This window comes from Dermacentor variabilis, chromosome 6 (genome assembly GCF_050947875.1).
Source record: "Dermacentor variabilis isolate Ectoservices chromosome 6, ASM5094787v1, whole genome shotgun sequence".
NCBI classification, from domain to species: Eukaryota; Metazoa; Arthropoda; class Arachnida; order Ixodida; family Ixodidae; genus Dermacentor; species Dermacentor variabilis.
Window position 1 is genome coordinate 176,565,022 of NC_134573.1, and position 25,983 is coordinate 176,591,004.

General features: G+C 45.2%; 1 protein-coding gene across 1 annotated transcript in view; it reads right to left on the bottom strand.

The window, feature by feature from the left end:
* Klp61F (Kinesin-like protein at 61F) overlaps nucleotides 1–25,983 on the bottom strand; it is a 77,482-nt gene that overhangs the window by 40,590 nt on the left and 10,909 nt on the right. The window contains exons 6-13 of the mRNA XM_075696907.1: nucleotides 25,823–25,889; nucleotides 25,379–25,457; nucleotides 24,393–24,585; nucleotides 16,558–16,646; nucleotides 16,053–16,140; nucleotides 10,211–10,324; nucleotides 9,986–10,081; nucleotides 1,400–1,607 (exon numbers count right to left, since the gene is read on the bottom strand). Of these exons, the coding sequence (XP_075553022.1) occupies nucleotides 1,400–1,607; nucleotides 9,986–10,081; nucleotides 10,211–10,324; nucleotides 16,053–16,140; nucleotides 16,558–16,646; nucleotides 24,393–24,585; nucleotides 25,379–25,457; nucleotides 25,823–25,889 (934 nt within the window). The remainder of the gene's footprint in view (nucleotides 1–1,399; nucleotides 1,608–9,985; nucleotides 10,082–10,210; nucleotides 10,325–16,052; nucleotides 16,141–16,557; nucleotides 16,647–24,392; nucleotides 24,586–25,378; nucleotides 25,458–25,822; nucleotides 25,890–25,983) is intronic.

Sequence of the window (25,983 nt, forward strand, 5' to 3'; positions counted from 1 at the left end):
CGGCAGCTTGGCTAACGTCGTTCTCTTTCACGCCTGGTTGTCTGCGCGGCAGGCGTGGTTCATGACAGCTTGTGACAATAGTTTCAATATTTCCCTTAGACCCAAAAACTATTTGAAATATTGTTAATATTCAATAAGTAAAAATATTAATAATTGGATTATAATTTGCCTATCATGTCAAAGCAGACATGATCGTTTGCTTTTGTTTTTATCTAATCCGCAAATGCGCACCTTAATTTGTATTACATACTCAGCAGGGCTCGGCCACTGAATTAAGCTTCGTGGTAAAGCCAGCCTCTCAGTGGCAAGGGGCACGGGTTTCTGAAGAGCGATGGCGCAATCTGGCTGAACGAAATCAAATGTGTGCTTATTGAATAAAGGAGCCAAACTGCAATATCAACGATTTTCTGGAAAGTGTAGGTCGATCCACTACAGCAATGGCCATTCATGCGGCCTCGCTGAGCAAATGTGCCAGCCGCACGCTCATTTGGCACTTGAACGCAGCCCATCGTGCTCCTCTTGAGCATTACAAGGCTTGCATAGCAATATGAAGAATGGTTATTTTCTAAGCAATGGTTACGCGAAACTGTACACCAGAACTTCACTTTGGTTGAGTGCTAACGCAGCTTTTGCCTCATTCATATGTTTGTGGCACTATCCGTGCTAAGCAGATCTCGTCACGAGTGCAATTTCTGATCCCAATTGCTGTGGGACCTTTGATGGGCATTCGATGCTGTATAATTATGCACTGCTTACTAGCCTAATTTTTACTGTTTGCAACATAACTGCATATGTGCTAACCTGTGGATTGAAAAATCTTGCAAACAAAGCACGGAAAGGGCGAATTGGCATACACGGACGTTTTTGAATTCATATGCACTTAACAGTGATTTACCCTTACATGCAGCACACAAGCAACAGTGTGAATTGACAAGCAACATGATCTTTTGGGTCACATTGGCTTTTTCAGCGAGGGTGCAAATTTTGCTTGCTTAGAACCGGTGCTTTCGAGACACTTAATTTTTTGTCAAAAAATATGAATTCTCAGTAACATCTTTTCAATTTTGTGGGGAAAATTTTTAAAGAAACTTGCTCAAAGCAGGTTCATAACATGGTCAGAGATTGACAAGTGGGAATTTCTCGCAATTTATTTTTGGGCTCGTACTATTGTAGAAATGTTTTGTAGACTGCATGGAAAATTGAGTACTGACAGGTATGCAATTGTGCTGTGCCAAAATATTGAAGTAACAAAGCTTGTTAATAAAGGCATCTGCCCATCGTTAGTCAATTCAATATTTGAAGAATGAGTACTTGGACATCCCTAGCTACTACACACTGATATTCACAGATCTTGTGATGTCTATAAAAGTAATTGAAATCTTCGCTGAAAGGCACTTACCGAATGAGCCTCCAATGCCAGTGAGGGTATCCCGTTGAGAAGCAAGCTGTGCGGTGAAACTGGATTCAATTTGATCAAAAAGCACACTTGAGTTGGCCACAAAGGCATACTGTCGCTCCTTGTTTGTCTGTTCAATGGCAGATGTCCGCTGAAGCTTTTGTTGCAGCAGGTCAATGTCTGTTGTGGTGGTTTGTGCCACACCAACCAACTGGCGGTTAAAGAAAAAAAAGTGTATAGTCTTCACAACAAAAACACTACCTTCACGCTGCAGTCTATATAAGCGCAACAAAGCTGTGTAGTCTTGCTGTAAGCAAAGTGATACAGTTAAATCTCGATATAACCAAGTTGGTAAAATCTGCAATTTGCTTCATTATATCGCAATTTTGTTGTATAGAAATTATGCAAGTAAGGACAGTCGCCGATCAAGTTTTGATACTCTGAAAGGAGCTGTAGAATTTTGCAAATTATCAGGCAATCGAATAAGCAAATGTGAATTAAAAAGCAATTCATGTTGATGAGTTTGGGAGTCGCGAACTAATGATACGGTTTCATGCCTTGTACGCCGACAATATATTCTCGGCTGTACGAATTAAGCACAGCCAGTCATGCTTGCGCATGCACTCCACCTTTGCAGCTCATTAGTGTCGTTCCAGTGCGTGCGACGCTATCATGAAAAGTGCCGGCAGGGGAGAGCGAATGCTTCATCTGCCTCTTGCTCCAACGGGTCACTCAAACTCGAGATTCCACAACCTCCAATACTAAATGCCTGGGAAGATAGCTTACATACAAATATCGTGGCTTTGTATGCACTTAGCCGCACTTACAGCCATGCACAGTCACGACCAAAACACGTGCCGGAAGCCGGGACGCATGCCAATTTGTCCCCCACTCAAGCATGCTTGGTTGAGTTACAGGGACCTCGCTCCCCATCCCTCTCCTCTTTCCTTTTGCTCGCACGGGAAGGCGGCACTCATGAAGCGATAATCTGTCTCACCCTCACTTTTACTCACAACTAAAGCACAGTGCACAATAGGATTTTATCGCCGTTGGACTTTATACTGAAATGATGCAGCTCCCTTCAGCTCTTGAAGAGGTGCATTTTGAATTTTTAGAGGTGCATTTGTGAATAGCTCCTTGTAATTCAATCCTTCAGCGTCATCTGCAGCGGCAGTAAAAGTTCGCTATTTTGAAATAGCATACAAACACTTCGTTATATTGAGGTTCTAAATACATACATGTTCTATGGACAAGAGGTTAAGAAAAGAAATACTTTGTTATATTGAGAATTTTGTTATATCGAGGTTTAACTATCTCCCACTGGTGGTAGACAGATTGCACTCCTAATGAGCATATGCATCTGTCCACTACATTTGACACGCCGTTTCTTCGCACACACCTCCACAGAGCTGGTCAAACCTCATTTTATCAAAGTCGAAAGGAGAGTAAAAAGTCCTTAGGGAGTAACCATTTTCTCGCCTAGATGAAAGTATGGCTTGCCAGAAACAGGGTGTCTACCAAATTGAGATTTCCAAATTCCCTGAGCTTTTCAGGTTTTCCTTGAGTGCCTTTGAAAAAGTCCCTGAGTGACGCAAACTATGTTTTATGTCAAGACGGGCTGAAGCCAAGTCGCCTGACGCTGTCACTCTAGTACGCATATGAAAAACATTTAAAAAATGATGTAATCCAGTTTGAATACTAAGGAGTAGTGTTTATGTTATTCGAAAAGAGATAGAAAGAAGGGGTTAGTAAAATGCACAGCAAATAAAATGTCTTCAAAAAATTGCAAATCGAGTCAGGCCTCCTCAAATACAAATAAAAAGGAGATGCATACAGAAGCAAATATTTTCGAATGTGAGCTATTTCTATCAACTGATAGCAAGCTCAGTGATATAAGGACCGAACATTGTCACAATTAAGATTCTCAAGAGCTCGTAAGCCAACCTCAGCTGTCCTGACATACTCTCAGCCCGCACACGATGCCTCAGTATTGTGTTTCACTGCTTTAAAAAGTTTATTTTAGTGTGGGTGATGGACACCTGCATCCCGGCATCAGCCAACACTTTCTTTTTTGAGCTCAAGCTCCTTCAAAACGGCGGCAACACGCTCCCTTTCCCGTTCATTCCTCAATGCACAGATTCTTTCAGTTCTTGTCCTCTTTCTGCCACTCCTTCGCCCCACGGACCATTTGAAGCATCTTCTTGGTCAGTTGCACAGTCCATGTCCGATTTTTCGTACTCCCTAGGGGCCGCGAAAACGTCAAAAAAATCGGCCAGTTGCAAAAAATAAATGCGTCATTTACTGCCCTTAAGAGCTGAAACTGCCACAGGCACAATCGAAAACGCTCTTAAGGCCTGTCGGTACACGCATTAGGCATACCGATGCTCATAGTGTAACAGGAGATCCCGGATGCACGGGTGTATAATTAAGGAATACATATTGTGACCTGTGACAATTGCCCCTCCTGACGCGTGTAATGCTTCACCGCAATACGTTTGCGTATGCTTCACCACGTAACATTTATGTACTGAGGCGAAGCTGACTTTCAGGAACCGGTGTTACCCAACGCATTATGGTTTCCGAGCTTCGAAACAAATTGCGAGGACCACAAAGGAGCAGTCGGTGCCATTGCTGACCAGCAGCGAATTCTTTCAATTAAAAATTCGGCACCCAACGGCAAGAAGCTTAATAGCTAACGTCAAAGCAGCTAGGTCTAGCGTTGCCGCTGTGGTGGCTACGGCTGCCAGACGAACTGCGTGCAAGAGCGCTGGTTCGAGGTGTCGAGGTAATCAAAACGGTAGCGGTGGCGACTTCAATTAATGCCGTTTCGGACCTACGGTCACGGCAAAAAGTCAGGAAAATCGGACGACGAAGGGTTCTTCCGTCCGAAATTTCAGTCGTTCCGATATTATATGGGGTACGTGGTGGTGCCGCGAAGCCGTCCAAATTATCGGGCATCCGGAAAGTCTGTCGTTGACTGTACAATGGAAACTCCTCCAGCCAACAGGGCGTGAAAGACTACCGATTACAATTCCTGTCTGTTACTCGAGCCAGCATTACCGTGACTTTCTACCCTTTCAACAAAATTACCGCTAATTTTCCCTGATAGAGGCACAAATTCCCAGAGTTTTCCCTCAGTTTTTCCAGACTACTCAATATCCCTGAGAATTCCCGGTTTTCCCGGTGGGTAGACACCCTGAGAAAGACATACTGCCCACCAAGCAAACCAATGCTGATAACCAACTGATCAAGTGACTGAATGCCCTTTTTTTACCTGCAGCAGTAAATTCCAGTCCATCCTTACCATCAATGTTCTCATCAAGTCCAGTGACAGCGCACAGAATTTATTCCTCGTTTACCTGCTCCATTGCAACAGCTTAAACAGCCATGTAGTCGCAGAAAGTTTTGGTCTCGAGCACAAAACCAGCGTCATGAACTGTGTTCCACGACACTACTACAGCTTTATTGGGTAATGAATCCCCATCGAAAACATCATCCAAGTAGTCTAGTTCGTCACCACCACAGCTGGCACCAAATGAGACGTGCCAGTAGTAGTTGGCACCTACAGCATCTCGCGTACAAGTCTATTGATATTGCACTGAGTGTTCAAGTTTTAAAAAAGCCGGTTGACGGCATTTTCAGTGGTCTGCTTTAAATGTCACGACTCTTTGGTGAAGCAGGAAAGAGTAGAGTTCTAGGGTTTTACGTTCCAAAACCCCGATTTGATTATGAGGCGTGCCATAGTAGAAGACCTCACATTAATTTTGACCACTAGGGCATCTTTAACGTGCCCCAAATGCACAGGACACACGAGTTTTTGCATTTCGCCCCTCAGCAACAGAAAGCACAGCTCAATGTTGTGGAAAGCCTGAGTATATGTGGTGGGCAGTAGTTATGCAGAATGAGGCATATTTTGCAGCCCTGCTTGCTCAGTTGCTTGTCTCATGCCCGTAGCTACTGCAAAAAATTTGTCAGCCAGGCCTCATAGTTCAAAAAATACTTTACTGCAAGTTTCTATTTCCACTTGAAGCAACAGGGCAGTGCTCTTTCTCTAATCACAAGAGCAAGCATCTCTTATGACCAGCCCATTTGCACAAAGCAGCGAAGTCACAAGGACATTACCGAGCTTGCCAAGATGACATCACTCATCTCTAGTAGCGAGGGTCTTCCGAGGCAGCATCTGATAAAAGAGTTGTCTCATCCAAGCTGAATAAGTACCCCACGCTGTACTTTTCTAGCAGCAGTTCAATGGCAGTTTGAATACATGCTACTGCATATTCTCAGCCAATAGACTCAGCTTCACCACTGACAATCCTGCTAACTATGTCATGGTGTTCCTTGAAACACTGCAACATTTTTCGTGCCCCATAATGCAAGCAAAGTCTCTGGCTTTCCTCTTAAGATGTGTGCCACTCACGGGAATCTTCACTACCCTTGTGTCCCAAAAACCACTTCCATATAACTTTTGCTACACTTTTGAATGCTCAGTTTCTTTCTGCCGCCTTTTATTCCATGTGCAACAACACCGGCGACGGCGTGTTTGTTACCGAAAATAGTCAATAATGTGCTCGACGGAATGCCTCAGTCTTCCACCACTTAGCGATCGCATGCTGTGTAACATCACGTGTGATAAGAGATTTACTTAAGAGGAAGCTTTAGTTTGGGCCGAACTCCGATGCGGCCAATTCATATACATGTAAAATGCAAAAACGTTTTCCAGGATGATGCCTGGACCAATATTGATGAAATTGGTTGCATTTGAGACAAAGTTAAATTCTAATGACTGTTGGAAGCGAAATTTCGATTTAAAACCTACATTTTGTCAACATTTTCAAAAATTCGAAAATGCAAAAAGAATAAAGCACGAAGTTTACAAATAGCTCGCCATCAAGAACAGATATCGCAGCTCTGTAAACTGCAACCATTAGATCATTGAAAGCGGACGAATTCAACGTGTCATTTGATATCTTAGGTAAATTTTTACAATGTGTACAAGGGTTCTGCAAAAGCGCTACTTCCACATATTTTGTCCGCTTTAGATGTACTATTATATGCAATTCACAGAATTGTATTATTTTTTATTGATGAGTTACAGAGCTGTAAACTTCATAGTTTCGTTTTCTGACAATGTTCAATATTTGCAAATTTCTAATGAAGTATTGACGATCTAAATAAAAAATTCGAAACCGACAGTCACTAGAGTTTAAGTTCTTCCTTTAAATGCAACAAACTTCGTATAATTTGGTGCACTGGTTGCAGAGACAAAAAAATTCTCCTTTTACATGTACGGTGCAGTCTACTTATAACGTTACCACATATAACGATATATCTGTTATAACGATGGGTCGAGATGAGAGTCATTTTATGCAGTAGATCTATGGGGAAAAAAATTTATAACGATAGGTTATTCACCGTATATCGGATATAACAATGAAAATTTTGCCGTCCGGATGGCTTTTTCGGTGAAAAATAATCGTAACATTTGCATTGCTTAGTTCCCTGAAACGAACGATGTCGAGACGAGGCGATGTTTACCTCCTAGTTCGTATCTGCCGCCATCACCACACTGTGCGTCCTAACGTCACTAGGCGCACCCCGCCCCGCCTGCGCACCAGAGAGTACCCGAGTAGGCGCAGCGCGGCACAAGATGGCGCTAGCTGTTTCAGGCGCGTCGGCATGGAGGAAGGAAACTGAGGAGAGGCCCTACCCCCTCCGCGCGCTAGGACAAAAGTGTGGAGGAAGTGACATAGTAGGTTCCCCCTCTTTTTTGCCGATTTTTTATTTCTTTGTCGTGGCGGCAAAGCCTCTCGGGCTACAATGGCGGCTCTGTTTTGGTTCTGTGCGCTCACGTGTGTTGCTCCGTAGCTTTTGTACCGTGGCAAAGGCGCCGTGCTGGCAGGTTTGCATTGGTCTCCGTGTTTTGTTGCGCTGCGTTATCTGGACCGCGCTCTCCCGGATGTTGCTGTGGCCAGGTGGGACAGGAAAAACTAAAGTTCGTGAAATGAACGCGCACGCAACGCTGTACGCAATGTACCATGCCACGGCAATGGCAACGGACGAAGGAATAACCGCAGGAAATTTTGCCCTCTTAGGCGGAATCATGCTAACATGCTAACGATTGTTTAGTATTGCTGTGGAGCGCGCGGGTCCGAGCAGCACGGTTGCACATAGCACGGCATCATTTCGCGAGAAATGCAAACAGGAGAGGAGAGCTGGCCCGATAGGCGGAGCAACGCTATGAGCAAAGCGAACTTCCGGCTTCACTTTAGCTTCACAAAGAGTGACGTCAGGGCCTCTCCCGAGTTTCCTTCCTCCGTGCGCATCGGCCACAGTCGCTCCGAAAGAGAAAAAAAAAAGCGACAAGCAAAGCGGCGCGGAGGCGCCCGTCCCGCACTCAGTCCCTCTCTCTCGCGATAGCAGGCTGACGCCACCGAAGCAGCGTGCAACCAACAGTACAACCCAGTTCGAAGATGGCGCCGACAAAGCGCAAAGCTGTGTCGCTTGACACGAAGATGGATATTTCGCAGGACTCTCGACGCTGCTTCAAGGTGAGCGCCCTCGTGAAGAAGTATGAGCTCGCCCAGTCGACGATATTAACCATCTTGAAAACCAGGAGAACCACAATTGTGAAGGCAGGAGCTATCGGCAGCCGTGCCGATCAGCTGAAAAGGGTTAGAGATCCTTTGTACGTCGATGCTGAAGAGGTGCTTTACCAGTGGTTCATCACAACCCGCACGCATAATGTGCCTATTAGTGGGCCAACCACCAACACAAAAAACTTCGCTTTTTCTTCTGGGACACCCAAATTTTGAGCCTGGGAAGGCTGGATTCAGCACTTTAAAGAGCGGCACAGAATCGTTTACAAAAACGTGGTAGGGAAAGCAGCGTCTTTGGACACAGAGGAAAAGCAGCAGTGGCTGCAGACAAAGCTGCCCGGCATGCTGGAGCGCTACGCGGAGGACACATAATTGCAACGAAACTGCTCCATTTTTTCAAATATTGCCGTCGAAGACTCGCGCTCCTAAAGGAGATTGATGCCCCGGCGGGAAGCACTCGAAACTTGGGGTGACCGTGTTGCTGTGTGTTAGCATGGACGGGAGCCATCGTCTCAAGCCTTTCATGCTTGGGCGATCAAAGGAGCCAACGTGCTTTAAGAATCAGCACATCCCGGTCCGCTATCACAGCAATAAAAAGGCGTGGATGACCCGCGACCTGTTCGAAGAATGGCTGCTTGAGTTCGACAGTGTAATTGAAGGCCAAGGAAGAAAAGTAGTGTTGCTACTTGACAACTGTAGCGCACACAGCGTTAACCCGAAGCTAACATATGTCGAATTGATGTTTCTGCCTCCAAATACTACGGCAGGCCTGCAGCCGTTGGACGCCGGCGTGATCGCCAACTTTAAAGTTCTGTATCGGCGGCGCAAGCTGGAGTGGCTAATTTTAGCCATTGACCGCACAGCTCCTGGCACGTCGGGTCATGCAGACGGACCCCCTGACCTGAAGATCAGCCTTTTGAAAGCCGTGCACTTCATTTATGGTGCATGGCATGAAGTAAAGCAGTGAACCATATACAACTGCTTCAAAAAGACGGGCTTTGTGCGCCAGGACGAACTTCCCCAACCCACCGAGACCAACACAGTGGAAGCCGCTGACATAACCAAGCTCTGGGAGCTCGTTTCTACTGGTGACACAGGTGGTGCGTCGATGGAGTTTTTGACTGCAGACAGTGCTGGCTCGTTCTGCGATAAGGTCACCGAAGAGGCGATCGCCGAAGATGTGCTGTCTCGACAGACGGCAAAGTTGTGCGACGGTGGCGACGGCTGCAGCGACAGTGACAACGAGATTGAAAGTGGCTCCTTGACCCCTACCACGATGTCCACGCAAAGTGCACTGTCATCGATCGACTCCTTGATTTTATGCATGCTAAAGGATTGCTGCCAGTGATCGCGCAGCAGCTGGAATCCATGCACACCGCGGTTGTGAAGCTGAAGCTGCCGCAAAAGCAAGTGCAGATTTCGGACTATTTCGGCGCACCTAACCCTTGACACGGTCATTGGCGCTAGAAATAAAGTTTGTTTTTCACAGCCTAGGTTATATATCATCTATTCTTTAGAGCAAGTAGCAAATTAGAGTTCGGAGCTGCAAAAGTATGTTCCGTGTTTTTTTTTAAATATAACTACAGTCCAGATATAGCAATGATCGGTTATAACGATCATATTTTTCGTCTTTCTTGCTATCGTTATAAGTGGACTGCACTGTATTCAGATAGGAGCGCTCGAGCTGAAGCTTCCTCTTAAGCGTTGTGAAGTGGTCAGTATATCATCATTCTCAAGTAAAATTGGTTTGTTGTGTCTGCTGTAAGAAGATTTACTGCTTCATTATATCCTGCTTTACTGTACTCTCTGGAAGATGCAGAGAAGATGCACGGATAACCAATAAGCACGTACAGGAGAGTTCAAATTTGCATAAAGACAACTGCAATCCTTTATGAAACTGCCACAGTTTGGTATGGAAACACAAGTGCAATGGCAATAGTTGAATCCATTTCATTCAATTCAATGCTATTAATAATGTAATTAATCTTTTTACCTCCTGAGCAGTCGCAGTAAGTGCAGCCTCTGTCTTGCAGTGGGCTTGCACAAGGTAAGCCTGCTCTTCTTTCTCAATACTTGTTTTGGACAGCACCTGCAATATTGGTTAATTATAATTGCAACTGCAACACAGACATGTTGCGGTAAGCTTCTACACATATACTGAATATAGAACAAGGGCATACTAGTACGATTTCCATTTCAAATATGCTTGGCTACATACCTGCTCTGTTGCAACCAAGCTTCTCTTAGTGCTGTGGAGCTCAGCAGTTGTTGCCTGGAGGCGTTCAGTAGTTTCAGCAACTTCTTGCTTCGTTGTCTCAAAAAGTTCCGTAACCTAGAGGACAATACAAGCATTTCATATAGAAGTATGCATACTCAATGTGAAAAAATTGAGTCCTGTTAGGACAAGCATTTATGCTAATCTCTAATCTACTTAGAAGACACAGCATCTTTAAAAGATGACTCACTGCAACACAAAGTATCAATTAGCCTTCTAAATAACCTCCTACAGTTTGCGTACACCAATTCACTTGAATTCGATGTGCACTAGATTGTGAAAACTTGATGTCTACGTCGAGAAATACATGCTACTACCTAATTCAACTCTAGTCAGGTTCAAATTAACTCAAAATCCCGGCTGGTGCCCATACATTTCTATGGGCCCAAACTTCCGTTATTATTACCTCAAGATTGGCTTTCACCAGATAGTCGACTGATTTTAAGGACACTCGATTTTTCACCACCACGTACCCTACAGTCAGTAGAGATATTTAAAATGTCCAGTATCCAGGTAAACGCAAGCGGACTAAGCATTTTACCGGATGAGCGGACGTGCAAAAGTGAACAGTCTGTACTGTGCAGCCACCTGGTGGTGCACAGCTCAAGCAGACAAATACATATACTGCAGCAATGAAGGGTATATTGCTTTGCTGCTCGTGTAAATTTTCAGCAGCAACACAATTACGCCACTGCCGAAAATTCACACCAGCAGCCAAGTACATTTGATTACTGCAATTAGCTGCATTTGTCTGGTTGAGCTCCATGCCACCAGGTGGCTGCACCGTGCAGACCGCTCACATTTGCGCATCCGCTCATCCAGTAAAACGCCCAGTCCGCTGGCATTTAGCTCAATACCAGACAAGCTAGAACTCCAATATACAACATTGAAATTTCAGACAAAAACCTACACCACCCGATCTTCCCGTCCTTTTCCATGACCGTATATCTGGAACAACATCAATCGAAGCCACCATTTGCATCATTTTGATTATCTCGCCACCTCGAACCGGCGCAGATTCCACTGGCACCCGTAGCCACCACCGTGGCAACACTACGAGGGTTAATTCCGAAAGTTTCCAGCCTGACCAACTTTTAAAGGAGATAGAAATGAAACAACTGTGTCTCTTTTCAATATGATCTCCTTCACTGCAACACATTTTTCACACCTCTGCACAACATTTCCGTGCCCTTAAAAAAATTGACTGGACTTCTCTCTTCAAAATGTTCATGGACAGTACTCTTCCCTTTATCATCAGCAGTAAATTTTTTGCCACGAAGATCTTTCTTCAGTTTTGAGAAGAGGTAGTAGTCACTGGGCACTAGGTCTGGGCTATAGGGCGAGTGATCAATTTCCTCGAAGCCACAGTCCTTCACTGCAGTTCTGCAACGCTCGACGTGTGAACTGGAGTGTTGTCATGAAAGAGGCGGACGCCATGATGGAAAATCCCTCTCTTCTTCAGATGCACGATACAGTAAACGAGAAGTTACGCATGATACCGTGTGTTCATGATCGTATTTCTTTCCTTAAGGTCGATCAAGAGAATCCCACAGCAACCCCAAAAGATTGTTGCCATGATCTTGCTCGGCTGAGTCGACCTTGGCTTTTCTCAGTGGAGTTTCTCCAGGTTTGCGCCATTCTACCGATTCTCATTTGGCAATGGGAGCTTAGTAAAGGACAATGCTTTCATCCTTGGTGACGATCGACTCCACAACTTCCGACAAGTTTTTAGAGCTATGCCACTGGACTGAGATAGAACAGTTCACACGATGCTTGCACTGAAAAAAAGGATTCGGGGCACTCATCTTGCACTAACCATGGGAAGCTTCTCGTGAATTATGGTCGTTACAGCGAGTCCCACCTGTGTCGCAATTTCTTTCAACTTCAGCTTCCTGTCATTGAACACTTCCTCAACAAGAGGCAATTCCTTTGGTCCTCACCTCCATGTGCCGACCACTGTGAGGCTCATCCTCGATGCTCTCTTCCCATGCGAAACTGTTTTGTCCACTCATTCATGGTGAAATGAGGGGAAGCTTCTGCGTACAAACCACCCAGACATTTGACAACAATTGGAGAAACCGCTTTTTTGGCGAGGAACTTGAGTGGCGATAATGCTGAAAATTCAGTATCGAGCAGTGATGAAGTGGGCCTCGTATTTCTCGGGCGAGTGCATGCTACTGATGAACACACGTGCAGAGTTGAAACTCCTACACTTGCCTCCTAAGAGATGGCACTGTGTGCCTGAAGTGGCCGTTTTGAGATCGCTGCAAGTTTTAGATGTCAGGCCGGAAACTTAGGGAATTACCCTCGTAGGGCGAACTACAGTCGAACCCGGCTATATCGAACTCTCAAAAAAATGCCTATCAGTTCGATATAGAGCATAATTCGATATAAGCGTGCTAAATAATTGGATGTCATAAAAGCACATACCATTTATAAAATCCCTTTATTGATGAAACTAGCTTAGTTTCGCACGAAATAGTCCTGCATTTTCTTCTGCTTGGGCAATTTCGCTGCGTGCGAGGCACGCACTTCCCCACGTTGTCTAAGGAGTCTGAGCAGCTGAGGCCGCAACATTCCGCATTCGCGCAGAAGCACCGGACTAGTGCGAGCGCACCAATCACTTCGGAGGATGTGGGCCAAAGACTGTCGTTGCTTTCCTCATAGTGCCCATTTTCACTTGTGCTCGGCACGATGTCGGCAATGTAGTCTTCGTTTCCGGGCTCTCCCGTGGTCGCGACACCATCATTTGCGCTCACAAACTCGTCCACCGTTGATTCGTCAACAGCTTCCGGAAATTCTGACAGCTCGCTCCAAACTTCGGCAACAACGACAACGGCTTCGTCGCATTAATCAGAATTTACAGTCATCACCGAGCACGCGGAAGTCGGTACGGCTGAAACTATTTTGGATGAACCACTCGTACACGGCTGTGCGTGCGCGTCGGGCGCCACGGGCATTACGGGCACCGGGTCGCGAGTTAGGCCGCTTTAGCCCTAATTTCCCCCTTCAAGATCGTGCCGAGAGTGCACCTCGGAATCTTGTATGTTGCGGGGACATCCGACTTGTCACCACGTTCGACCCGGTTTATGATTTCGAGCTTCACGACGAAAGGCGAATTCTGCCGCTTCATCACGGCAACACTGCAGGAGAAGGCGCACACAATGAATCAGATAAGCAGCGAGACAACTCGCACTTTCGCCATCTTGCACGACGAGGGCACAAGAGCTTCTGATTGGCTGAGCAAGCGCTGCGGGCGGGCGGGCCAGGATCATTTTTTGTAGGGGGGTGTCGGCGGCTCCGAGGTAGCGCGGTCACGTAGGGAGAGCCGCCGGATTTTCCCGTCACCGCGAGGGAAAGCCAACTTCCGGGGGCACTTTCCGCCGCTTGACGTTAGATATATCGGGAGTCGCTACTAGTTTTGTTCGAAGTATGCGTAATTTTTGCTATATATACTCATTGTAACTATACCGTGTCCAGAAATTGTTGGATATATGGAATAATTCGATGTAAACGGATTCGATATAGTCGGGTTCGACTGTACTTCAAGTTTAGCTACCAAGCTTCTTGTTGTTTGGTGCCATGTTTTTCATTAAAACAATTTGCCGCTGTTAGCAATGGCACCGATTCTGGCTTTGTAAATCTCGCCAACGGTTTCGAAACATGGAACTCACAGCGCCTAAAGTTGGTTCCCGAAAGTCAGCTGCACCTCAATACAGTACAGCGGTGTTGTACCATGAACCATACAAGTACTGCGGTGAAGCATACTAAAGTGGGAAGGGGCAATTGTCACAGGGCATGGTATGTTGCTTTAGCTTGTCCAGTATTGGCGTAAATGCAGGCAGACTGGGCGTTGGGGCAGAGGTGTAAATATGACGTTCCTGCATGGTGCAGCCACCTGGTGGTGCAGAGCTCAAACAGACAAAAGCAGCTAATATTGCAGCAACGAAGTGTATTCTACTTTGCTGCTGGCATAAATTTTCAGCCATGGGGTAATAGTGTTGCTGCCGAAAATTTACCCTCGCAGTTTTACGCTGAACATTTAGATGCATAAATTAATGATCAGAAGGAGATACTCTAACGACTCATTATGTTTGTACAAAATCGTCAAAATCGCTTCAGGATCCCTTTAATTACATACTTGACAGCTTGCTAAAGAGAGAGACTAAAATTTAAACTCGAAAGAAAGTACTCAGGCAAGTACAAACCTACTAAAAAAGAGTAGGGGTCTATCTAAAACTCTGAAGGCCTGCCAGTAAACATTAGGCCCGCTATTTTGTAGCGATGCCTTACGCCTTATTCTATGCTATTCTTATCATCCACCACACACAGCCACCTGATCCCGTTGATAATGCGGGCAGACCGTCGCTCTGACCACTGGCCAAGCGCAAAAAGCCAGAAAAAGCATAGAATAGGAAAAGGCTTTGGTACAAAACATCGGCCTAGGTGTCATGGCACTCGTACTGCGACCGAAGACTGCACATGCGAGTAAATCAAGGAACACGGGCTATGCACCCATAACAGTGGCAGCTTTCCTCCCCTTGGTACACTTCATTGCATAAAGGGTGCACAGTGGCAAAGGTAACTTTAAAAGCAAATGCAGCCAAGTGAATTGGTACTGTGTTCCAGCATTTTTTCCGACTTATGTAATTGACATGCTGGATAATTCGACCAGTTTCGTTGAACCCGTCAAAATCGAATGAATGGAAGTCGACTGTATTATGAACAACATGTTCCAGGAAGGCAGCATTAACGGTGCAGCAACAAAATGCTGCTGTAGCACATACTGTAGAGGCCACGTGTACTTCCCACTGGCAGCAAAAAAAAAAAAAAAAAATCAAAGCTCACTATTACGAAGTTGCATCGGACAAGAAAATAAGTTAGTTACATCTCATTCATTTTAACATTTGTTACATGGTGATATTCGTGGGAAATATTTTAGATTTACTTCACTCAATCCGATAATTTGGTATATCCGTATTTGTTTTGTCAAGGTTTGCCTGTTATTTCGAATACAGAAGCAAGCTTGTCAGTTTAGTAACTGGAAGGGGGTAGTTACTAAACATCCCTAACAAAGTTTACTAGCATAAGGTAAGGTACTACATAAAATTCCTTAATAAACCCCAAATTTATTTTAAAAGAGATGCTAAAGCAAGGATAAAGTATTCAAAACCCAAAGGAACATGTTTACTAGCTTCAAATGAAACGAACAAATGGACAGTTATTCATAGTACATGAATGACAAGGGGATAAAAAGATTTTGAAAGTGAAGAACCACCAACTTTATGGCCAGATATCGAAGTGAAATGTTATCTTATCAGCTATATGAAATATTCAAGTATGTCACAATATTGTGAGATTTTAAGAACCAGTGAAGACCAATTGAGCCACTGCAGAAAAAAAAAAGGCATAAAGGGAATGTAACTTACTAATTTTATTAATTACTTTATTAATCACTTCCCTCCACCTTGCAGGTTTCCACAGAACTATTATGTCAAACCCTTGCCTTTGCTTAGAGTTGACGATAATTTCGACTTCGCCCTGCCATCTGCTAGTGCCTGGTTAACTCGGATGGTAGAGCGGCTGCCCCAGAAAGGCGGTGGTCCCGGGTTCGAGTCCCGGACAAGGACAAATTTTCCTTAAACTTTGAGGCTTCTCTTTTGAGGAACCCATATGGGTTCGCTTTGTAGCAATTGCTACGATTGGGTGGATGTCTCATTTTCCATTGAATTACTTCCCTCCACCTTGCAGGTTTCCGCAGAACGATTACATCAATGTAACTTACGGTCAGAAGCTTTGCATTTAGGGACTCTATTTGCGCTTCTTTTTCCAAGATGTCTTGAGACTGGCTGGTGAGCCTCAGCTCCATCGTCCTTGTAAAAAAGCACAAATGTAAGAATTTAGCATTAACAAAAAGTAGTGCATCAAACAGTAATAAATTAGTGTTCAAAGACTAGGGAAAGCACTGAACATCTGAACTTGCACCCCAAGAATAGTAAAGCAAGCACAGCTTAAATCTTGGAATTAAAGCTACTTAACCATGCAAGAGGCATGCACAAGGTCACAGAAATTTATTACAATTCGTTAAAGCTTAAACACAGGCAATATTTCTCAGAGATTTGTTGCACAATCACGTACACCACCAGTGCTTCAGCAGAAAATTAATGTTGCTAGTATAAGATGTATTTGAAACAGAATAATCAATTGAGAAATCTCAATTTACTCTTCTACCATAACAGACAAGGTAGGCAAGAAAGACAAAATGCCACACGTCCACTAGTAAAAGGTACCTGTAGTTCTCCTGGTCCACAAAAACGCCATTCTTATCTCTGGTTGCAGCCAGGTCCCTTCGAAGACGCTCGATCTCCTCTGTGTACTCCTGCAATTAGCAATGTGATAAATATTTCGAGCCCCATTGCAACAAAAGCAGACTTGTGCGAATAAAGAAAAAAAGAATGTGCGCAATCCCTCGCTTGCTTCAGAAGTCCGGCACTGAAGGCTAAAAAGTGGTGTATACAGTCAAACCCTACTATCGAACCCATTTACATCAAATTTTAAGTATATCGAACAATTTCTGAACAAGATATAGTCATAATGTGTATATATAGGAAAAACTATGTTTACATCGAACAAAAATAGCAGTGACTCCTGATATATCAAATGTGAAGTGGGGGCAAAAGTGCCCCCAGAAGTTTGCTTTCCCTCGCAGCTGCAGGGAAACCAAGTGGTGCAGCTCCATCCACCCGCTCTCCTTAAGGTCCAACGACTGGCACGCGTCGGCAAGCTTCGGCATGCGCCAATGCGTCAAAAGTGTCGGTCGGGAACAAGCGAAGCGTGGCGACGGGCAGAAATTTTGTCGACTGCCGATGCTAGAAGTTCGCAGACGTATGGCGACGCTTCGCCAGCGTTCACTAATTCGAGACTGCTATGTGTTGCCGGTGTCAACCAATCGGAGGCTGTGAGGCCTCCGGCTGCTATGCCTATGATGGCTGCCGATGTCAAGACGCCGACACCAACTATCATCCGACTTCTTTGGATGCACGACACACACGATAGTGTTCCTGAAAGAATGTTGCGAGAGCAGGCCAACAACGAAACAACCGACGAAGAAGGCACGATGTGGATCCGAACCGACTTACGATACCGACAAATCCAACCTGCCCACTGGTTTCCGCTTGTCTCAGTGCGATAGTCTGCTAAAACATCCAACCGAATCATGGTCAACCAACATCAACCGAATCATAGTCTGCTAAAACATCCAACCGAATCATGACTGCTGCAACGCCTGCGCTTAGTGCGTGTATTCTGTCGTGCTCAAACCGAATGGAAACATGCGTCCAAACTCCGCAGTCTGGATATTCAGCACTCGCCTGCAGCCGATGTTTACGTTCTGCAATGGCCTAGGTGTACACCGAGCCCGTAACTGGCGAGTGAACGAGCCCAGCTGAAAAAACTGTCGAAGGAAATGAGTTTTCAATTCCGTTTGGCGCTGCAGCAGGGGCGGGGCTCATGGGGCTTCTGCCCCCTCAATTTTTTTTTTTTTGCCATCATGCACTGCCAACCAATACACCCGTCGCTGGAAATCATTCTGGATTTTGTCTAGAATGTCTTTTTCATGCTCGAAAAGACATTTGAGCGCGAACATTGTCAACTTGGACTGGATTTTGTGCCAATGCCCATGCACCGGGAGTCGCATAACGAAAGGAGCACCAACTAAGCACAAAGTTTGAAGGGCGTTTTGATGGAGATCGGGCTCATCATGGCATCTCTTGGAGCCTGCGGAATTTACGGAGTGCATGGACTTCAATTCTGAAACTTCATGGGTATAAAGCTCTCGTAAACTTGATGCGAAAGGTGCATTGACCTTTCCAAAATCGTGCTTTAGATTTTCAATTCCGGAACTTTGTGGGTTTAATGTTGTTGGTAACATTGGACGCCAAAGGGGCATTGACTTTTCTAACGTCATACAATGGACCATAGGGACGAGACAAGCCAAAACACACTATCAGACAAGTTGACAAACTGCACAATGAGGTAATGTGAGACGAAGCATTGCGGTTCATTTGTGCCGTCACGTCACAGAAAATAATGTTGAAAATTTTTTTTTTACCTGCGCCAAATCAACCATGCCAAGACACTAAAGCCAGCAAAGGTAACTCTGTTCTTACAATTTTTTTTTTTACTTTTACTTTATTTGTGAGGACCACATTGAGCCTCTTCAATTTTCTTGTTCTCGCTACCCGCAGGCTGCCAGAGCCAGCCAGAGCGCATGCGTGTTTCTCATGTTGCGCCGACCACAGTGAGGCGCACTTTGGTGCGCATTCGTTATTTTTTCTGGCCAAGTGGATTTTCGCCAGGCAGAGTTCAAAGCTTTTCCAGCTAGCAGACCGGAAAAAGAAATGGTCGCTCGCTGCCATGATTGTGGGGACTCTGGATTGCAACGTGTTCGCTTGAGCGCAACCTCTCTGGAAAGTGTTGTCTTCCCGGTGTAGGATACCAAGCACTATGCATATGGTTCTGTGGACGAAGCACCTCACGTTTTGTTTGATATTCCTTCAGTAACCACATTAGGCGCCCAAAGTGGGCATTGAATTGTGGCCAACATGCTTTCCTTCAAGTTTTTTTCATTCCGGTGCCCCCACCCCACAAAAGAAAAAGACACTGTTGCAGCGCAGTGAATTGTCGCATGGTGAAAGTTCGATTTTGTTACTTTTTTTGAGCAAAGTGATGAGGCGTGGGACGGTTCAGTTTCCGGATACAGTAGAACCTCGCTGTTACGTTCCTCACTACTGCGTTTTCCCGGCTGCTACATCGTTTTCATCCGGTCCCAGCATAGCTTCCATAGGATCCAATGTATAAGGAACCCCGCTCTTACGTAGTAGCTGTGAAAACGTTCCCGCATGATACGTCGCAACTTAGCCCCCCGAACCCGCCTGGGCTAAAGTAGGCAACGCGCTCCAACTGCCATTTTGGCTTTTGACGAGTTTTGGCCGGGCTTGGCTATGGAACTGGCTGCAAGAAGCCGCACGCCAGTTCGAGAGCCCACCAAAACTCGCCAAAAGCCAAAATGGCGGTCATATACGACGACTACGTCGCCGTAAATGCTGTCGTCGTGACGTCAGAGTGTCAGAGCATCGCCGAGATCGTTGGGAACTCTGTCGCGAGTGAAGCCACACACTGCGATGCACGAGCTGCATGATGCCGGGGAGTTGCCAAATCCTAGCTTTGGAGAAGCCGTCACAGCTCTGGACCTCCTCCGCAGGTACGTTGCACCTCACAGCAACGCTGACAGCAATGCGGCCTTCCAGGCTATTGAGCAACGTGTGGCGATTTATAGCAAGCGAAAGAAACGGCAAGCCACCATTCTGGACTTTTTTTCAGGTCCTAAGCGCACTCTGTGGAAATAAATTGTCTATAGTTGAAGCTGCACTTTTTTTTTATTCATTTTCGGAGCTTTCCTCACTGTTGCGTTTTCCCGGCTGTTACGTTTTCTTTCCCCGGTCCGGTGAAAAACGTACGAACGGGGTTCCACTATACTCTAATATTTCAATAGCCGCTATATGGAGACTCGAGGCACATTTCTGCTGACGCCCTCATGTTCCGTATAAATAAAGCCCAAGGGCGATAACACCGTGACCACGCACCGCATGCTGTATGTGTGAGTGAAAGCATAGGGGGGGGGGAGGGTGGCATGGGTGAGCCGATGATGGTGGCTCAGTCTAGCAAGTGCGAGGAAGAAAAGCGAGAAGTAAGCGCACCGCCTTCTATCACGTGCCATACTTCAGGGGAGTGGAGGGAGGGGGAACAGACCTTGGTTTTGTGAATCTGTTTGCGCAACATGTTTATTTGCCTTGTTTGACACATACATAGAGACTTTTAGATACATAGATTTATTGGAGACATACGTATATTTAAATATCTTGTTGAGAGGTTGTATATACGTGCAGTGAACTTAGTTTCCAGTGACACTTTCTTGCCATTTATCAAGTTGTATCTTTGCATTTGTATATTTAATTGTATCTTTGCATTTCTAATGGACGAGGACAAGTCAAATGTAAGTGAGTCAACCCAGCCCATGCAATAATGGTTCGGTTCATTATCTGCGAGGCATACACGTAGCACACAGGCATCTCATTTACAGAAGTGACACAGCTGCGAGGATAAATGTTCTTGAATGCTCTCATACACTGGGTTAGAGGTGATTGCGTGACATAATGGGCGTTTCAAAAGTTGAATAGCGTGGTGTCATCAGGATTTTGGCAGCTGAAGGTGTTTCCCAAAATGAAATTAGTTGCCGTATGGCTGTCGTGTCATTTGATTGGCCAGTGGGAAGCATTGGAGCAAACGGTTCAAAGAAGAATGTGAAAATTCGAAATACAATCCAAGACCGGGCCAGAACCGACATGCGAAGGTTGAATTGCAAAGGTTGACGAGCTGATTAGACAAAAACGGAGGATAAGCATAGATGAATTGGCAGGGTGTGTGAACATCAGTCATGGTTCGGGTCACACTACAATTCATGAACATCTCGGTTATCGGCTCTTGTGTACGCAATGGATGTCAAAGATTTTGAACCACCACCAGAAGACAGAAATTCGGCGATGCCTTGAATTATCTGGTATCACAATGAGGGTGACAGACTTCTTTTTCTGCAATTGTGACTGTGGACGAATCATGGTGCCACTACTACAAGCCTGAAACACGACGGCAAAGCTTACAGTGGAAACATTCAAATTCCTCACCGCTAAGAAAGCAAAGGCCGTCATTTCTCCCAGAAAGGTGTTTTTTCGATTGTCAGGGGCCATTACTGATAGAAGTTGCTAAACCTGAAGAGACTATAAATTGTTTTCGATATTTGTGAAACGCCAGGTCGGCTGCGTGTTGCAATCAAAAACAAACAACGTGGAAAATTCAGCAATGAGGTCATATTGCTCCATGACAATGCCTGTCCCCACATCGCTGATGTGGGAAACGCTGCAATATCCGCCATACAGCCCAGACCCGTCGTCTTGCAACTTCCACAATTTGGGGCAATTGAAAAAAACAGCTCAAGGGAACCAGATTCGTGTCAGATGATGACGTGAAAGAGCTATTTACGGACTTTTCAAAGCAGCAACCCAAAGAGTTTTACGAGACAGGAATCACGCAACTCGTTAGTGGGACAAATGTCTAAATGGTCATGGGTACTACTTTTAAGTAAAGTACGACGTTTGTGATATATTTGCATTTGCTCACTTTCATTTGACTCGCCCTCGTATATTTTGCAGAACTCCTGCTTTCTATATGTGCTCTGTTGCGACTATAATTTCGGTGCAAATATTCATAATATAAGACCGATGACAGCTACACCTGCGCAATACATTGGAACAAAGCACAGTCATTGAGATTTTTCCCTAGCCATTGCATTTGTACAAAAATGTAAACAAGGTTTTTGAATGACAAAGTTTAATGAAACTACAGTAAAACCTCATTAAACCGTACCCGCTTAAACAGTAGTTTCGTTTTAAAGGTAGTAAAGTCAAATGCCCGACTCAGCGGCCATTGAACATAATGTGTTTTGTATCCACATAAACCATACCAGCTTATTGCGTACGCATCGGTTAAAACATAGTGTTTCAACTTTTCGTCGTGCGAACACGACGGTGCATCGTCTCCATCGGGCGGCCCAGCAGAACAACAAGCCTCAGAGATTGGAACAACGGCCTCCAAGCATCCTGTGCATTTGCGCACGAAGCCACATCAACATCATTTCGACGCCATGCGAGAGAGCGTTGTGGTGTCATGCAAGCGAGTACTCGTGTCCTTCCGAAGCTCGGATAAAAGAGACGCCGGGTGCTCAGCATAGAAAAGAAGAATTAGACATCGTGCGTGCTATCAAACGTGACACGAGGAAGTCAGCGCTGGCACGCGACAGGGGTCTGCTGTTGACTACGGTGTGTGGCATTTGGAATGCGAAGGAGTTGCTCGGCAGCGCTGCTGCGACGATGAGGAGATGTCAGCTACGAGGTTCGACTTTTCGCCATCGTTGCCTCTGTTGCTGCCGAAGTGTCAACTAGCGACAGTGAGGAGGACGACACGGAAAGCGACAGCACGGGCGATTCAGACCCGACAGTGGCATAAGCTGCGCATTACGTCAGCCTCATGAATGCAATCGTCGCGACGAGAACAGGGACACGATAACGCAACTATTCCAAACAAAAAGTATTCCGAACTCCTGCACCCGGCAATGAAAAAGGCGCCCCGAGACTTCTGCAGCACTACTGCGCGCTTGCACGGAGAATATGTAACGCCAACGAGGAATCTGCCATGCGAGTGTTTGCCGAGAAGAGGGGGCCGGCTGAAAAGCTGACATGCAGCTTCAGTAAGTTTGAGGCCGCTGTCGTCGTCCGAGGCGTCGTGGCATCAAACGAAAACAACACTTTTCGTCGCGAAGTGAATGTTGAAGTTTAGAGTGAGCCGTCAGAATTTCCAGAAGCCATTGACGGATCAACGATCAACGAGTGCGGATGATAGTGTCACAACCATGGGAGAGCCTGAAAACGAAGATACAATGCCCACATCGCACCGAGCAAAAGTGAAAGTGGGCACAATGAGGAAAGCAACGACAATCCTGTGCCCACGTCCTCCCAGGTTAAGGGTGCTCTCACACTAGTCCGGCACTTCTGCATGAATGTGGAAGGCTGCGGCCTTAGCTGCTCCAACTCTTTAGACAATGTGGAGAAGCGTGTGCATCGCATGCAGTGAAAGTGCCGAAGCAGAATAAAATACAGGACTATTTCATGTGAAACTAAGCTTAGTTTCATCGATAAAGTGCTTTCATAAATTGTATTCGCATTTATGACGTCCAATTGTTTAAGCAAACTCATATCGAATTATGCCCTATATCAAACTGATAGGCTTTTTTTTTTGCGAGTTCGATATAACCGGGTTTGAGTGTTCTAGTCGATCACTACAACAGTGAAGTTGTCTCAAGCCTGAGAGGAACACTAAAGAGGAATACAACTTAAGCTGTATTATTACATTATCCTTCTACAATGCTAAAAGAAAGCCAATCTTAGCATGAAAAGAGGTTCGGCAAGCGAGAAAAGATGCAAAAACGAAAAAATGAGCAGCTGCACTGCTCAACATGGCATGAATTACTAGTCTGCTCGGGCCTGGTGAAGTTCCTTTTTATTGCTAAAGATAGACTGCATGGAATTCCAAAGGGCCAAAGACTGAATTTGGCAGGTTTAAAGTACTTCAATAATGAGCCAGAATGATTCAAGTACAGTCGCGATCAATTTGAAGGTGATCGCGCGAGCATCGACTGGCGGGCCTTCCAAGCAGCATAGCGGCAGATTTCGGAACTGCAAAGATAAAAATTCGCTGCCTTCTTCCCCTTTTATGCTCTTCCAAGTTGCAACCGTCACCCCCAAGACTAACTCGCAACATTTTTGTTTGTTTCCCTTTCATGGCAATGATGTGTGTGCGTCGATGTCTCATGCATATCTTGGCTAACAATGACGCCTCTGTGCAAAAGCTGATAAGGTAATCGAAATGAATTCGCAGGTTGTCTCGTGGAGGGCGATGGGAGTGACAGCTGCTCAGGGAACAGCAAAAGAGAGAGGGGAGCTATCTGATGCTTCCCTCTCGACTGACGGCAATGACGTAAAGTGGCGCTGCTCCTAGTTTCAGTCGCCACTCGAGCGATCACCTTCAAATTGATCGCGACTGTACACCAGTTGTCATTTGTCAACGCTTTACATGTGTGTCACTATGCAGCCCTGAACAGGCATAGCATAACATGCACCTAATCAGGAACAGCATAGAACAGCAATTACTAAAACCAGGCAGAGGAAAGAGTTCAAAACAACTGCAGCGAAGGAATTGTCAAGGTCACAAATTTAGCAGCAAAAGTGTATGTAAAGACAGGCAGTTTACCTATGTAACAAAACGGAATAAGCACTACTTGAGGAAGAAGGCAACAAACAATTTAGACTAAAGATATTATGCGATAGTAGTGAGGAATGTCTACAAGCCAAAGAAACATGCAAATGCCACATAAGGGCAAGCAGAGGGACTCTTGCTACAGCCAGGTTAAATGGGAAGCAAAAATTATAGAGGACGAAAAATAAGGCCGTCTTGCCTTGATCAGTGCCCGCTTTGTCATCTTTTGATTGACCTCTGGACGGTTGGTGATGTTCTTGGCACGATGAGCGTAGTCCAAGGTGCTCAATGTCTCCTCCAGATTGGACATGTCAGGCGAGATGGTCGCAATGATGGAAGTCTTTGTGCGGCCACCCAGAGAGTCCTGCAAGAGCCGAGTCAGCTTGCTTTCCCTGCAATGAAAAGGCAACAATTTAATTTCATACCTAGCAATCTGAACAGTGACCCCTTTGTATCCCAGCAGCAACATATGCTTCCATAAGTGCTCCACCACAACCTCTTTATGCTGGTTAGAGCTCTTTTGTATTAACAGTACCATACTTGCTGCACCAGGGATGAAACAGGAAAAAAATGCAATCTACGTTTCAGTTTACCATGTAGAGGAACTGAGGAAACTGACTGCAATGAGAAGTTTGCGTATGGAAGTGTTATCAATCTCGATGCATTTTCAGCTCCTTGCTTGGCAGGATCAAGCACTTCTGGAACCTCCATTTACGCTAGCAATGATCACTACTGCGTCATCCATGATGATGTGGAAGCGCTAGAAGTTACGGGAGCTGGAAACATGTCATGGATACGATGTTTTGACAGCACTATCTCTTGCGGCAGTAGACCAGGAAATGTCTACTGCAGTTTCGCTATCTATGGTCCGCGCACACAACAGTTTAGCATGCATTAAGTAACTATGGGTGGTCAGCCAATACATTAGGTTCAATGACGACAGTGTGAGAAACTCATTGCAACTATAAGCCAGAATAACTTATTAAGCAGGTACATATTGATGAGGCTTTCCTACATTTTGAACACTAATAAGGAGGACGCAATTTGATGAAAGAGTCATTGCACCTTCTTGTCGCATTTGTACAAGACAGGTCTAGATGAAAATGTTCCACGAGATGGTCTGTTCTGCACCAACACAACCAGCGTAGATAAAAATGAGATGTTAAGAAACGTGGCCAGACTCACCTGTACGGAACATGTGGTCCCTTGTCCACCAAGGCAGTTATAACACGACCCAATGTAAGGAGAGATTGGTTGATATTGCCTGCAAAAATTATGCAAACAATGATTAACACAAGCTGTAGAACGAAATTATCCACTTGCTTTTTTAGTGTCGCACATAAATGTTTAAGGCTTAAACAACTGCCAGAACGCAGAGCAGTGGCGAAGAAATACAAAATATGCTGCAAGATGAAATTAGCGATACAATTTAATAAGATGACAGTCAAGTCATGGCACGGTAATTATAGGTGCACATAAAAATCAAGCTTGCGTTGCTTACAAAAATGAGATGCTAATGTTATTCTATAAACTTTGCAAAAATTGAATATTTAAGTCAATACAACACATACTGAATCATGCTGATCAGAGCTAAACTCTCCCTAGGTGTTCGCATAAATAAGAACTTACCTGCTTCACGTGCTCTCCTGTCAATTGCACCAGAGCGGCCAATGTTCTCACTCCCCGCAAGGTCGACCTTGGTGTATAATAGAATCGCAAATAATCAATGCAGTGCACAGACACAAGAGCAAACGGCAAGTGACGAGCGACATGAAAAAAGAAACTGGCGC